The 15,491-nt window shown below is 41.7% G+C and overlaps 1 protein-coding gene across 2 annotated transcripts in view; it reads left to right on the top strand.

Annotated features, from left to right (window-relative positions):
* Positions 1-11,608, top strand: part of tex264b (testis expressed 264, ER-phagy receptor b) — a 31,337-nt gene extending 19,729 nt beyond the window's left edge. Inside the window, exons 3-5 of one of the 2 annotated variants that reach the window (XR_014598456.1) lie at positions 2,356-2,521; positions 10,452-11,293; positions 11,337-11,608. Coding sequence is in view for 1 of the 2 variants with exons in the window: in XM_084029516.1 (XP_083885642.1) it covers positions 2,356-2,521; positions 10,452-10,714 (429 nt within the window). In the remaining variant the exon portion in view is untranslated. Of the gene's footprint in view, positions 1-2,355; positions 2,522-10,451 lie in introns of both variants that reach the window. The other variant, XM_084029516.1, reaches the window with a different exon arrangement.
* The last annotated feature ends 3,883 nt before the right edge of the window (positions 11,609-15,491 follow it).

Below are 15,491 nucleotides of genomic sequence, written 5' to 3'. Positions count from 1 at the left end.
ATACTTGAGTACTTGACCCCAGTACTTGAGTAAGAGTACAAATACTACTGGTCAAAATTGACTCCGTTACAAGTAAAAGTACTCGAGTAAGAGTAAAAAAGTACTTGCTTTTAAATGTACTTTAAGTAAAAGTAAGAGTAAGAGTAAATTTCAAATAAAATGAATGGTTCTAGGCTTAACATAGTTAATAAATATTTGTGTAAAAAAGTCTTTGGGGGTTCATGTCTTCCTGCACCACCAGTAAATACCAACCACTGCTATGCCCTATACAGTCACACAAGATAAGTAAAATATAATACAATACATATACCTTTAACTAGTATGACTAGATTCATATAATGTATCTTACAGTGTAATATTGCCAAGGAAACTGCACTGTCGTCACATTTTCTGAAAGTTCCTCCGGATCATTATCACACTCAGTCTGAGACTCAGCCATTGTCGTGGTTTTGTGTTGACAAACACAGTCGAGAGCGATGCTACTTTGGCGGTATCCTTATGGGGAGGGATTACTTATTTCCACTTTTACGTAGATCCCAGTGGAGAGCGTGCACTGTGATAGGTTTCCTTCTTTGACAAACAGCTTGTGTCCAATAGTATTTAAAAAAAAAAAAAAAAAGAGCAGACCTGAAAGTAACGAGTACTTTTCAGGCTTTCTAGAAATTAACTTGAGTAAAAGTAAAAGTATTTGTCTTGGAAATGTATTCAAGTAAGAAGTACCAAAGAAATCTAATACTCAAGTAAAGTACAAATCCTCTGGATATGTACTTAAGTACAGTACTTAAGTAAATTTACTCCGTTACTGTCCACAACTGTCAGTGGGCAAGTCTGCAGTTACTCTTACTATGGTGTTTTCTTCGGTTCCTTGTATGTTAAAGTATGTGTTTAATAAGTGTTCATGGGACTCGTTAAGGAGAGATGAATTAACCCTGACAGCTTTCTAATTGGACTGAATTACGTCATTAAATTACTTATTAGCGCTAAACATTTTACCTTGTTAGACATCCAATCCACCTTGTCAGGCTGAAAGTTCTGTCTTTCTGTTTAGTAAGCCATAGCACGGATGTAGCACATTCATAGAGGTAAACAACACATTAATCACAGCCAGACAAATTTTCTTTTAAAATGATTAATTCACAATAAAAAAATAAAAAAAATGTTTTCACGAGAGGTGATACTTTTCTAAAAGCTTTGTGGATGTATAATTTTTTTGTTAATTATTCGTTTACATGTGTATGACCGGGGCAGGAGCTTGGTTCGCATTGCCGGCAGTAAGTCAGACCTGTTCCAGGTGCATGTTGGACTCCGGCAGGGCTGCCCTTTGTCACCGGTCCTGTTCATTATTTTTATGGACAGGATTTCTAGGCGCAGCCGTGGGCCGGAGGGGATCTGGTTCGGGAGCCACTGGATTTCATCCCTGCTTTTTGCGGACGATGTGGTCTTGTTGGCTCCTTCGAGCCAGGACCTCCAGCATGTCCTGGGGCGGTTTGCAGCCGAGTGTGAAGCAGCCGGGATGAGGATTAGCACCTCCAAATCTGAGGCCATGGTTCTCGACCGGAAAAAGGTGGCTTGCTCCCTCCAGGTCGGGGGGGAGTTCCTGCCTCAAGTGGAGGAGTTTAAGTATCTTGGGGTCTTGTTCACGAGTGAGGGAAGGATGGAGCGTGAGATTGACAGGCGGATCGGTGCAGCGGCTGCAGTAATGCGGTCGCTGTATCGGTCCGTCGTGGTAAAGAGAGAGCTGAGCCGAAAGGCGAAGCTCTCGGTTTACCGGTCAATCTACGTTCCTACCCTCACCTATGGTCATGAACTTTGGGTCATGACCGAAAGAATAAGATCCCGGATACAAGCGGCCGAAATGAGCTTCCTCCGCAGGGTGGCGGGGCGCTCACTTAGAGATAGGGTGAGGAGCTCCGTCACACGGGGGGAGCTCGGAGTAGAGCCGCTGCTCCTCCACATCGAGAGGAGCCAGTTGAGGTGGCTCGGGCATCTGCATCGGATGCCCCCTGGACGCCTCCCTCGGGAGGTGTTCCAGGCATGCCCCACCGGGAGGAGACCCCGAGGAAGACCCAGGACACGCTGGAGTGACTATGTCACCCGGCTGGCCTGGGAACGCCTTGGGGTCCTCCCGGAGGAGCTGGGGGAAGTGTCTGGGGAGAGGGAAGTCTGGGCGTCCCTGCTCAGGCAGCTGCCCCCGCGACCCGGTCCCGGATAAGCGGAAGATAATGGATGGATGGATGGATGGATGGATTCGTTTACATCAAATATGTTATCAATATGACCTTTAATATCATGCATTACATTTTATTGTAAATCAAGAACTTTTTATTTTCGCCAACTTTAAATTGTCTCTTGCAGGAAAGGAGGCTGTGTGCACACCCCTTCCTGGAGATCCACAGAGAGGGTCAGATCCAGTTCATGGCCCCCTTGGCCCGGCAGGGAGATTTCTATGTGCCTGAAGTCCGACAGGCAGAAAGGACGCTGTCGGACCAAGAGGAATCGCACAGTGACTCAGAAGTCTCAGGTACGTGTACTTCACGTTGTACTCCATAAGTGCGTACATTTTCTGTTGTACCTACTGTAGTGAGATTCCTGTTACGCTGGAAAATTGGTGTAATTTAGCATTCCTGCATAACCATTCTATTAATTTGATGATTGCAAATACAGTTTAGTCTCCGTTGCTGTTTGTTCATCACTTACTGAAATGAAAAGCCCTCATTCCATCCGAGCAGCCCAAGAGCTTCCAGTTTCACTCAAAGACGACTCAGTGTTTTCTCCATCCATCCATATAAACGTCTTTTAAAAAAGGATATCTGGAGTGCAACACTTATTTGATTTAGTCTCACATTTAGGACATCCCGAGTCAAAGCAATCCTATTTTCCTTTCTATAACGAAACTGCGTTAAAAGCGTTAAAGAAAAGAGTTAAAGGAGTCATCACCCGGAAATCGCAATTTCTCTTGTTAAAACATGCATATCTGTGTTTGACCTCAGTTGAAACTTGCCTGAAAGGCTGGAGTTTGAAAGTGGCGCCGTTTTTTCGCTTCTGCTCTTTTTCCGAACAGGAATAGCACACAAGGGTGTGCATTCCTAAAGCACGAGATTTTGATTCTGCGCCTTCGGTGACGTCACCGTGGCGGCTACTTGCATAAGCCCACCCCTCTTTCACCACCCAACCCCGCCCCGTCCGCTACCTGAAATCGCCGAAGCGCCGCCATTATGTTTTGGAGTCTGCATGCAGGCAAGCCCCCCCGGCTCTGTCCTTCCTGCGGCGAATCAACGCGCGCCTCATTACATATTATACAATGCACATCCGGACCAGTCAAAACCTCGCGCGTAATCTCGCGTGATAAAATCGCGGTACGAAAAAGGGTCAGAACAAGCTCAATGTTTGATTAAAATTTTTTTTTTTTTTTCTAATAAGTTTTACGAATTGATCCAAAGCGATCCAAGGGGGGCTGGATACGTATAAAACCAGGTGATGACTCCTTTAAGGTCAATATATTTACAGCTTTCTTAGGTCAGTTTACTGTGTGCGTTGGTACTTTACAATCAAAAAACATCTGTGTCCCAGCATGTGCTGTCAAGACACAAAAAGAGGTGATAATTGTCTTTGGTTTGCCAAAATAAGTGACCCCATTTACATTAAACTAAGGGGCAAATTCACGAAGGATCACCCGACTTCTGCAGTTGAACCTGCACAAATAAGGGGAAAAAAAATCCCCCCCAAAAGAAACGATAATCAAAGAAGCCCTCATAAAGGGTGAAATGCTCCAACTGGGCTGCCAAGTAAACAGCATCGCGGTTGTCCTGAGCCACACGCAGTTACGGAGAAATGATTTGCGTCTTCAAAGAGCCGGAGAGCTGCAGCGCATTTATAAGGGGTGTCTGCTCAAACTCATTTATTTAGGGATGCAGTGACAGGAAGCAATGACAGTTGTGTCATGAAAAATAAATGAATAACGCTCCCCTACATATCATTTTTGAAAACACACGACCAAAAAAAACTAAAAAGAAATGAAAGAAAAATAAGGTTATTATATAAATGAATAAACAAATTATTCCCCCCACTCTCTGCTTTCCCAAACCCTGAGCTTACATTTCTCTTTTCCCTTTCTTAATTGCCTTCGGGAGGTTTGCATGGAAGTGGCACTCTGACAAAGCCCCCCGTTTACCCCCCGACCAGACCTCTGGCTCAGACTAAACTCTCACCCCTCTCTACCCATGCATTGGCCTCAAACGCATGGATACTTTGCCACATGGATAATTGGAATCAGAAGCAAAAAAACACTTTAGGGGCATTTTGTGCTGTAATCTCATTATCACAATGTATTTCTGTACATTGGACCTTTCAAATCAAATCATTTGCAATTTGTGGTGGTTCATCAGCGGAATCCATTCTTTGAGAATTTAGTTATTTCACTCAATGTTGCTCTTAAAAATATTGAGAAGTGAAATGTGTTGTCAATGCAATGATATTGTATATAAAAATCTATTTCCTGTGTCAGTTCTGTCTGATGGCTATTAGAAAGTTGCATGTAAAGGCAGCTGAGGGCCTGTCCACACGAAAACGTTTTCAGCGCGTAAACGCAGAAGTCTTGTGCGTTTCGCCCTTCCGTCCATACGAATCTGGCGTTTTCGCGACGTGAAAACGCACTTTTTTGAAACCAGCTCTCAGGGTGGAAAAGAAAAAAACGACACCCCTCCGTTTCGTGTTCGTTTTCGTGTGGACGGCGAAAACGAATACGCTGACGTCATCGGCCCGCCCCTCGACCCTCGAGCCTGACTTCTTCCCCCGTGACGTCTCGTAACAACAACAACGGCGGCCTCCGTGCTCGTAGCAGATATTCTGCTCGTCTGTACGATGCCGTATCAGGGCCACTGTATGAAAAAAAACGGAGCCGAGAGAGGGGGGCGATATTCCGGGAAAAAAGTCGCAGATATGCTACTTTATTACGATGCTAACAAACAACCGCTAGCTAACTTCCCATGAATGTAGGCATTTATTTGTCTAATTAATCCATCCCAACGTGTGACAACGCCTCGTCAAGGTCCTTAGGGTGACGGCTGTTGGTGCTTATTGTTGGTTTTATTTATACGGGCCAAATTGTCATCTTATGGGTGTTTATTGATCGGGTGGTCGGGCGGAGATTAGCCGTAACTCTCACGTGTTGCCATAGCAATGGCAAACATCTGGTCAAGCTCCGTCTCTTCTTCTGCGTTTTTGTAGCAGAAACAGCGCCGCATAAGGGCCTGGAATATGTACTACGTCGTTTTCAGTGGATTCGTCTGGACGTGGATTTTCTTGAAACGGCGCCAAGGCAAAAGGGAGAAAAAAAGTTTGTTTTGCTTCGTCTGGACGGCCCCTGAGTTTCAGCCCCCCATATGAGCTGCTGCCTGAGTGTAATACAGGACAATGGGACCTTGTTTCTACTGCTGTTTTGTTAATGAGCAGCCCTGCAAAAAGCAAACTGTGATTGACACCTTCCTAGGTGTTAATGAAAAGCCAGGACACAACCGCCTCTGGTGGAAGTGTGCTGCCACACCGTCACCGAGGGGCCGTCCACAGCGACACGCACACCATATGGAAAAGCGCCTTTCAATGTTAAAGATGCACACGCACGTAAGCTAACCAATTTGACTTGACACTAATTTATCCTCATGAGATGTAAAGGCTTGTGAAGGAGTGTTTCAAAAGTCAATCCTGGTTGAAGCAGTTGAAGCGAGTCTAATCATGCGCTGACATGGGGTGTGAAAATAAGCCTATTTGATGATAACAGCCTCACAGGACCTAACTGCTAAAGCTTTGTGGCCGTTCCATTCAATACATTACAAGGAGACCATATCATGAAGCTAAAAATAGTCCTGCTGAAACCACATAAAAGAAAATAACCACATTAAACACAACAGAAGGCACAGGGGACTACATGTTTTAATTTTTAAAAAGTAGGTGAGAGCATGGGTCGTTTATAAATACATATGATTGATGCTAAAGCAATTATTAGTTAAGGTGAAAAACAAGTCAAGTGTTTTATTTATACAGCCCTATATCTCATAAACAGAAATGTAATCAACAACCGTTTTAATAATGTAATTATGCCAAATATTCTATGGTTCCAGCCCCTCAAAGGTGAGAATTGGCTACTTTTTAAATTGAATATCCTTGAATTATTGGCTGCAAAGCATCCTGAAGATGATTAAAGGATCTTTGTACTTTTTTGCACATAAGAAGTTGCATCTATGTTGCTACTAATTATGTGTTTAAATCCGTTAGAGATACAGTTGACATCCGTGTCTCTAAAATAAAGTAGAGAGTTCAGATAATAATGAGTTACTTAATATAGTTAACACCTACTGTCTCCAAAGGAAACCATATCACAAAAGTCTATGTGGATCTTATACTTTGCCACATAATGGAGTAAACTAAGTGTTTCGTGTGTCATGGGTGCAGTGCAGAGTGGGAATGACGTTTGGGTCCATGACTATGAATGATAATGTGACAGGAACCCGCCGTCCTGTCACACTGGGATCAACTCAACCAGGTCAGTGGAGTATTCAGGACACTGGAGACATCTTCGACTCCACCGCCAACCCCGTCTCAGCGGATCCAGCCACTGTCGCTGTCAAACAGCAGTGGAGTAGTTAACTCTGTGGAGCCACACACGTCTGTGAGTGGATGGAATGCAACATTTTGCTTTGGTTGACATGTTTACTACGAGTCTTTGTTAGTTGTCTTGTGGGGCAAGTCGATGTCTAATGTCAATTTTTGTCAAAGAAAGCCGTGAGGACATTTTCAAGTCCAAGCGATGTGACAAATCTTCCAGATCAGAGTGTTTCTGGTCTCTGAATGTTGATTATTAAAAAGTCATGGAATAAGGGGCGTTAAGTCTTGCCTTGAGTCCAATTAGCTTGAATAATGTTTTGGGTTTTTGATGAATGGAAAAGACAGTTTCTCATCCTTTCATTTATTTATTTTTTTGTGGTTTTAAATAGAATTTTTGGTCCCAACTCCATTTTCCACATTGTAGAAATCCACTGACAGAAGGGAAACAAAATGTGAAAGGACAGTCAACGAGATGGAGATAGACACAAGTCGCCAACAGCTGTTACAGCGCCACAAACATCTGTTTCTATGTGTCCCCCACAGCTGATTTCAGAGAACCATTCGTATATGTAGTGCTCTGATTGTGCTTCATTCCAGTGGGAGTTCTCTGAAAAAAATAAATGTAGGGATATTCTTTGATTTTAAAATAGCCATGTTGGTATTTATGAATGATGACTGGTCCTTTACCACCACGATTCGGCTGGGAAAAGTGGTCACACCCCGAGAAATAGTTGAGAAATACACTTCTATTGCTTTTTAAATAATAAAAAAGGTTACATTAGAATACCATTACCAATGCTAAGCTATTAGCTTAGCTTAGCATAAAGAAAAAGTAGAACCAGACTCAAAAATATCTCAAAATAACTGCCTTCCAGCACCTCTTTAGCTCACTAATTAACACGTTACATTTTTTTTTGTTTTATCTGTACAAAAACTGAAACAAAAATGATAAGTTGTGGTTTTACAGAGAGGAATACGTGGTAAATATTTAAAAAAGACTTCGTGGAGTATTGCCACTCACCATGAGGTTGCCAGGCAACAGGCAGCCAATGAATAATTAGTGCTTTGGACAGAGTCAGGCTAACTTTTTCTCCCTGGTTCCAATCTCTACGCTTTACCAAAATGTCATTCCTTAAACGCTGTGTTAGTTAATAGTAGATTTAAGCCTTAATATAATAATTATCTTTCTGTAAATGATGAGTTTTACACATTAAATAATAACCAGATTTTGCAGCATCTCTCTGCATCTCTCTCCTATACAGGATCAACTCATGTCGAGACCAACGCCTGAAGGCACTAAACCCTTCCAATCAAATACAGCAACAGCTCTCGCCTTTAAAAATGAAGATATCATTTAATGTGTATCTTCCAATCTAAATGGGATTTTTCTTCCCCCCGCGGACTGATTCAATTTTGCAACGTGCTGTAGGCGTTCACGCAGCGAAACCAATACGAGACCACACTCTGCTCTATCTCTCTATTTATAACATTTATATCTCGACTTCCACCAATCACGTTCACATGTGAGCGGGGTGTAAATTAATCAGCAAGAGCTTGTGGCTAGATTCCAATATTTTATTGTATTATTTTGTTAATTATATAGTGTATTGTGTGTGTATGTCTTGTGTTTTTTCCACATTTACATAACTTCTCTTCCACAGGTGGACATCGTCATCCCCTTTATGTGATGCTATTGTCTTGAATATGTAATTAAGCATTCAATCAGCAATGCAGATTACATGAATTACTTTAAATTCTCTCTTGTTCATGCTCCCCTGTGTGTGCGCCATCCTGGCCACAGTCTCATATTCTCTGTCAACATAACTGATTTGCACGACTCTTATTTCAGCTTTTCTTATATCAGATTTTGGGCATGTGTGACACAACGCGTGAGCCTTTTTCTGAGGTTTTCTCTCTTTTAACTACATTAACATTACAGCAAACTAGCAGAGTGGCACCTTTATGGTCTGTACCACTTGCACGTTGCTGCATTTTCCCTTCTTTTTGTATTGTCCTTGATGAATGTATCAGCTGAAACTTAGCAACTAGCCTGCTTTTGCCTCATGTCAACTGTTTCACATGAAAGGTTAGCTCATATCATCATCAGATCTGCGGTTAATGACAGGCTGGCTTAGTGTCTGGAGATATTGATCGGAGGTGAGTGTTATTTTGGAAACATTCACAGCCACACAAAGGCAAAAAGGTCGACAGAATTTCACACACGTCTGAAATTGATCTCGTCAACCTGCAAGGAGTGAACTAAAGAAAACACCAAAGAGTCAAGTGGCCCTGCTGCTTGCATGAACCCTTCCAATTAAAGAGCAAAAGACCTTCAGCTTACTGGAGTTCTAATTAACAACAATGCAGTGCCTGTTTTGAGTTCTGACTTCAAGTCGCAGCACCGGGTGTTGCTGCTCATAGCTCATTAACAAAAATAGAAAACATTTTTGGAAGTGAACTTTATACAGGTGAAATGATTATTTGTGTTTAATGTACAATACATTTATAAAAAATATATAACACTGATATACAAAAAAACAAGCTGAATATAAGAGGCAAGGCAAATATTAGGCAAGGCAAGGCAACTTTATTTGTATAGCACATTTCATACACAAGGCAGACTCAAAGTGCTTCACATCATACAACAAAGTGGAAAAAAAATAGAAGAATTAAAAGAAAATAAAGGCAAAATTAAAAATGCATTACAGAAAGAAAAGGAGAATAAAAACATATTTGCAATAATTAAAAACAGTGCAGACATTAAAAGATTTAGCAGAAAGCTATGGTGAACATAAACGTTTTCAGTCTAGTTTTAAAAGTGGTCAGAGTTGGGGCAAGTCTTACATCTTCAGGAAGTTTATTCCAGCCATTTGTTGCATAGTGACTAAATGATGCTCTCCCGTGATTGTTATATTTATGTTTATTAGCCTTACAACTAAGTAAAAATGACCACATGATCTTGTGTCCCCCAATTTGGTTTGATTTTGGTCATGAAAAACTATAATCCAATAAATATATAAGTTATGCATCAAAGCTGTCGGGGGAGATGACACCTGAGAGTCACTGCAAATGTTTAATATCTCTTAAGGGGATAAGCTGTGTTTATATCTGTGTGTGTGTGTGTGTGTGTGTGTGTGTGTGTGTGTGTGTGTGTGTGTGTGTGTGTGTGTGTGTGTGTGTGTGTGTGTGTGTGTGTGTGTGTGTGTGTGTGTGTGTGTGTGTGTGTGTGTGTGTGTGTGTGAGAGAAATGTCTCTACAACTGTTTGATGGATTGCCATGAAATGAAGGTTGCCTCAAATATTCATGGTTCCCAGAGGATAATGACTTTGGGGATCCCCTGACTTTTTCCGTCAGCGCCACTTGAAGTTGACATTTGTGGTTTTGGAGTGAAATATCTTGACCTCTAAAATGATATAAGATGTGATACAGACGCCCCGCACGTCTCCCTCGGGATGAATTGTGATAACTGTAAAGATGTTTCATCTGGAGGTAAACACAGAAACATGTAAGCATTATGTTTGTGGGCATGTGAGCCACCATCATGGCTGTAGATACTAGTCTTCTTTCATGGCCTTGAACTATTTTAAAACCTCTCTAAAGCATATTTGAAAAGATTTCATTTGAAGTTACATTCATATATGCATGAATACATCTACTTCCATGCATATGATTCCCAAATAATGAAGGAGTCTGGAGTAGAATTAAGTTTATGGACTCCTTTTATTCTGAAATGCTTCAGATTTCCTGTTGAATCCTACAACTGTATTTTTGGGCAGCCTTGCTTTTCTCATGATACAGAAGTCCTCTTACCATCTGTCCATCCCCCCCCTTTTGTTTCATCACTGCTCTAGGTGCCGACTCAAACAGCGAATACAGCTCGGGGAGTGGAGTGCTGCTGTCGGACAGCAGAGAGACGTCCCCGGCGGGATCTTCGGTGCGCTCGCTGCCCATCCCGGATCAAGCGGGTGGGAACTACAGAGGGAGGAGCTCGAGGGGAACCTCGTCGAAAGAGCTGGACTGGGAGCCGACTGGTGGACGGCAGAAAGAGAGAGAAAAGAGGCTTCGTAGAGACTCCAACAAGAAGAGCCCCGAGTGGAAGAGTGGAGAGGAGTGACGGCTCAGTGAGACACATTAGTTGAGGTTGGAATATAAGAGGATGTATAAAAGTCTTCCTGTGGGTTCATGTCAAAATAGGGAATAATAAAGGGAAAGGCAGGTATTTTCTATATTCTATTAGCGTGAGCAAATCCAATGAAAAGATCAAAACTAACAATGTGTTAATCTGTTTCTCAACACTTTCAGACTCCCGTACCCCGAGAGCCCAATCTTTTCTCTACAATTCTCTTTAAAAATGCGTCATGAATAATATAGTGTACTTTTATTTTTTAAGATTTCCTGAAACAGCTGACCACTGTAGATCAAACACAAGTAGTGGATTCATCCACATTTGGTGCATTAGTGACGGTGTATCTGTTCATTGAAGGAACATGTCACCCAGTTTAATAGTTATTGGACAACAAAGGATCAGGCTTCCAACTATTATATATGAGAATATATAATTTACTTATTCTTTGCTCTTTTAATCCTATTTCTAAAGTGAAAGTATTAAAATTTCGACTAGATTTTGTTGACAGAAAACAAACCACTTGAACTTTTTCAGGTAGCCTGAGTTTCTTGAAACATTTTTATAGAAGTGAATGATGTTTGTCAAAATGATGCAAGATTACTGAACTGAGTATTTGTGTGGGGAAAAAAAGGCATTTTACTTGAATCGTGCTGTACTGCGCAAACCATTAATCACGTTTCTAACCAGACTGTGAGACTGACAGGGTTTTGAAATGACTCTCAGCACATAGACCTCACAAAATGCTGTGTTTTTTTTTAATATTGTGTACGACTGAATCTTTGAGTGCCTTGTTAGACGTATTTTGTGGATTTTATTACAAGACTGTGTGTTCTCATTGATCTGTTGATGCTGCACATGTTTTGATATAAAGATTTACTTCATTTCCAAAGAGGAAAGTGTGAATAAATGAATAATTTCCATCTTCTTCTTCGTCCTCCTCATCTAAACTGAGGACATGAGGATGAGTGTGCAGCCTGCTGCCACGATCAGCCGAGGAGAACGATGAGAAGCCAAGTGTGCTGACCATTAATATTCATTTCATTATTAACGAAAGAAACGCGTCGTGCCTCTACCTTTTTATTTACATCTGGCCCCTGGCATCCTCAAATGTTCCTCAGGCATCCATTCCCGGCGCCTTCATTTTCTTTTCAGCTGTCATGTTTGTTATTATATATTTTTTAACTTTCGCAACCTTTTCTCCCATCTGCCGTCTCCTTGCAGAGGCTTATTACCAGGTACTGTTTATGTGAGTCTCTGTGTGAGTCATCGTTGCAAAATGTGGTTCAGGAGACACCTTCCTGTAGTGGAAACCACCAAAGAGGCCTTTGCCAAGTGGTTAAATTTAACTGTTTCTGTTTGGGGAGAGAGATGTTGGCACCGCGATGGCGTCGCAGAACTTCAACGCTGCTGGTGGAGATCAAAATGAAGGCCGAGTTTGAAGCTAGCCGAGCGAGGGCGAATGAAGCGGGGGAAGCGACCCCTGGCCCTCCCACTTTTCGCCCCCGGTCCCCGATTTGGAGTCACAGCTGGTGTGTGAGCTCATCACAAGTCTGTCATTTCTGTCCGTTTTATCTCCTTTTATTCTTTTCTCTCTTCTGAAAACAATATGGCAGCTGCAGCCTGACAGACCACCTGATGACCCACACAGCCTATAATGCATGTCCAGTCATATCCGTATCCTTAATCTTCCGACAAACAGGAGTTCACAGGAAGCTTGTCGCAGCGAGCGGCGCTCACTCTGAGGCTGCAGGAAGCTCAAAGTGACGTTGCATATTCTGAGCTCCAATGCGTTCATTTAAGATTCTCCAGATTTTCACTTTGACAAAAAAATAACTGAGTACTGTCAACAAAGGCTTCTGCCTGTCCTTCACAGTGTTTGATACGACTAACAACACCAACAAGGCTGTCCTTAAATATAACTGTGGCATTACATTTTCAGATAAAATGTAATATTAGAAAGTTTACACAATCCGGCTGTTGAATCCCGGAGAAAACCTGAGGAAGAGAAGGGCTTCGTGGAGATCTTTAGTCGCCCAACATGTTCGTTAGAGAGGTTTTTATTGACGAGCATCCGTTACGCGCCTGTATGTTCCTATTCCACATGGAAACGTGGAGCTCGTTCATTAATTTACTCTGATTGGAGTTGCCTCAGAGACGTAATTGGCTGAATGCTGAGCTTTTACCTGACAAATGTTCCACAAATAAGATGATCTATAGCAGGTGTTTACGTTTTTAATCTAAATGCTGATTGCTCTAAAGATGGGGGTTAAATTCCCCCGAGGATGAAGTTAAACAAGATGAATGTGCTTTAGGAGCCGAGTGAAGCCGTGAGATGCTTTCTGTGTGGATAATGCTAACACCTCCCTGGGAGCAGTGGGCGTCCTCCTCTCTCCTCCTCTCTCTCTGTTTACACACGGGGTAATAACTTGCTGAGTCCATGCATCTGTGAGTTATTCGCCGTCTACGGGGAATCTTAACGAAACGCAACTTAAATCGGTATCATTGGTGTTTCACAGTAATGATCTAAGTGGGTAATACTCTGGGCTGGTAGTGTTTTATGGTATTAAAGGGTAATTCCACTTTATTGCTTGTTTCTCATTGACAGGTTCACTGTTCCTGATGACTTTAATGATTCTATTCTAAGAAAAGTAACAGCTGTGCAGCCAATGACTTTTCAGTTTTACCTCCAAATAGAGCAGTTTGAGTGATCTGGCTTACAAGGCTTGTGTATGATTGGCTGACTGCTCAAGTTTCTCGCCAGCATTGGAATTTGTTGTAGCCGTTTGGTTTTGTTCCCATCACTTTGCATGAGGACAATGTTAACCAAAAGTATGAAAGTAAAGACTAACTATAAAATAGAATTATCCTTTAAAACAAAGACGAACCTTTGGGGTGGGAAGTTGAATCCGAGACCTTCCAGGAGTGACCGCTTAAAGGGGCAAGGGAACATTAATGCAAAAAAACAATCAATGAAATTTAGTTTCTGCAGACCTTGGTATAATAAAAAAAAGAAAGAAAAACTGTCTATTTCTTCAGTAGAAAGAAGTGTTTCTATAAACACAGCTTGTTATTTGGAACATGTTTCCATTCTCATGAATAGCAACAAAAACAGAAACACCAGAGAGACACAAAATTGTTGATTTTAGACCGATTGGTTTGTTGTCGTTCATTAACGTTGAATGATCAGAAACCCAAAAAGATTGCAACTGTCAGATTGATGTGCACTGACCACTGGCTTTGTATCCGTCCTCTATAATTTCCCTCGACATTAATTGGCATGTTCCCGTCTAAACTCTGCATTCAGACCACTCGCCATCAGCTATTGTAATGTAAACTACAGTTCTATTTCAGGGGGAAATTGGTCCCTTTGTGTTGGCTGGGGGAATTATCCAACAAGCAGGACCCGCTCGTCATTTTAATTGCCACTGTAGGCAGAAAAAAGTTCTTTTCTCCGGCCCCTAACTGCAAAGTGGCTGTTGTTAGTGCGGAAATGAAACATTTGAAAATGGTGAAACGTTGTTTATTTTTGTACTTGTGGATGAGAGGGTGTGGGGAAAGGTGGAGGTGCTTAAGGTGACAACCATGGGTGAGCGATGAAGCTGAATACACACTTGATGAATCGTTGTTTTGTTCCATTGCCAGGTTTAATTGTAATGGGTTGTGCAGCGGGGTATTGAGTTACCCAAACCGGTGCAGCAGACCTTCTTTTCTGCACCCCTTACTAATTATGCGATGTGATATATTTTTGGATGAGGCCGGAAAAGTGCAGTTTGTCACATGAAATGATGTCTGCAGAACATTTACCTCAATTATCAGTGAGACCTTGACGTTTTTCAACTGCTGATCATCCAAACAGTGGGGGTCATTTCTTTTGGAAGGTAAAAAATGCTTTAGATTAGGGAAAACATATTAACCATGAACTAGTTCCTTATTAGCTTATTCTTATTAAGTGGTTTACAACAAGTCCCTAACTCACTACCAATAAGCAGTTAGGAATTTATTGATGGAAAACTCTCACAGTAATTAATGGCCTAGTGGTTGCAGTATATGATTATGCAGAATAAGGCATTAGTAAGTGATTTATAATGGCTTAAAAACAGCCAATATGCATGCTAATAGCAAACTAGTTCATGTTTAATATGTGTTCCCTAAGTCTTACCAAAAATGTATTGGGTTTGTATTAATTCAGGGTTATTTGTAACAGAATACTATCACAAATATATGATTAAACCTTAAGGTCAAATATGCATTCGTCCTTCACTGAACTGGAGTGTAGGCTATAGATTAAATTATGTGAACTCTTTTGCTTTTGAGGGTTTTATCTGGGACGTTGTACAGCCTTTCCTGTGAAAAACAAACTGCGCAAGGTTCCCCTTGAGTTTGTGAAGTGCTGCCACTCATCTGTAGTGCGATTCAGTTTTAATTAGATGGAGGGGAAAAAAGAGCTGGCTAGCCTTCAATTCTAAATATAGCTGCAGAGCCTTGTTTTGTCTGTTTGGAAAGAATTGCACTTTTGTTTTTTTTTATGGAGAGGGCTTCATCATTAAAAGTTAGATTGATAGCGTGAAAGCAATTGATAAGTAAAAAAAAAAAGACCAAGGAGTTGGAAACAGGATTTTTGATGTTGATTGATGCACTTTCGTCATTGTTTGTCTTCCGTACAAACTACAAAGCAGCGCACGGTTGAGTTCATTATCTCTGAGTCACTTGCAAACGCGCGCTGCGTGAAGCCCGGGGAGGTTTCTGGGAGGTTTGCCCGCCGTAC

This window comes from Eutrigla gurnardus (assembly GCF_963514095.1).
Source record: "Eutrigla gurnardus genome assembly, chromosome: 2".
NCBI classification, from domain to species: Eukaryota; Metazoa; Chordata; class Actinopteri; order Perciformes; family Triglidae; genus Eutrigla; species Eutrigla gurnardus.
This window is presented reverse-complemented; position numbering and strand designations above follow the sequence as displayed.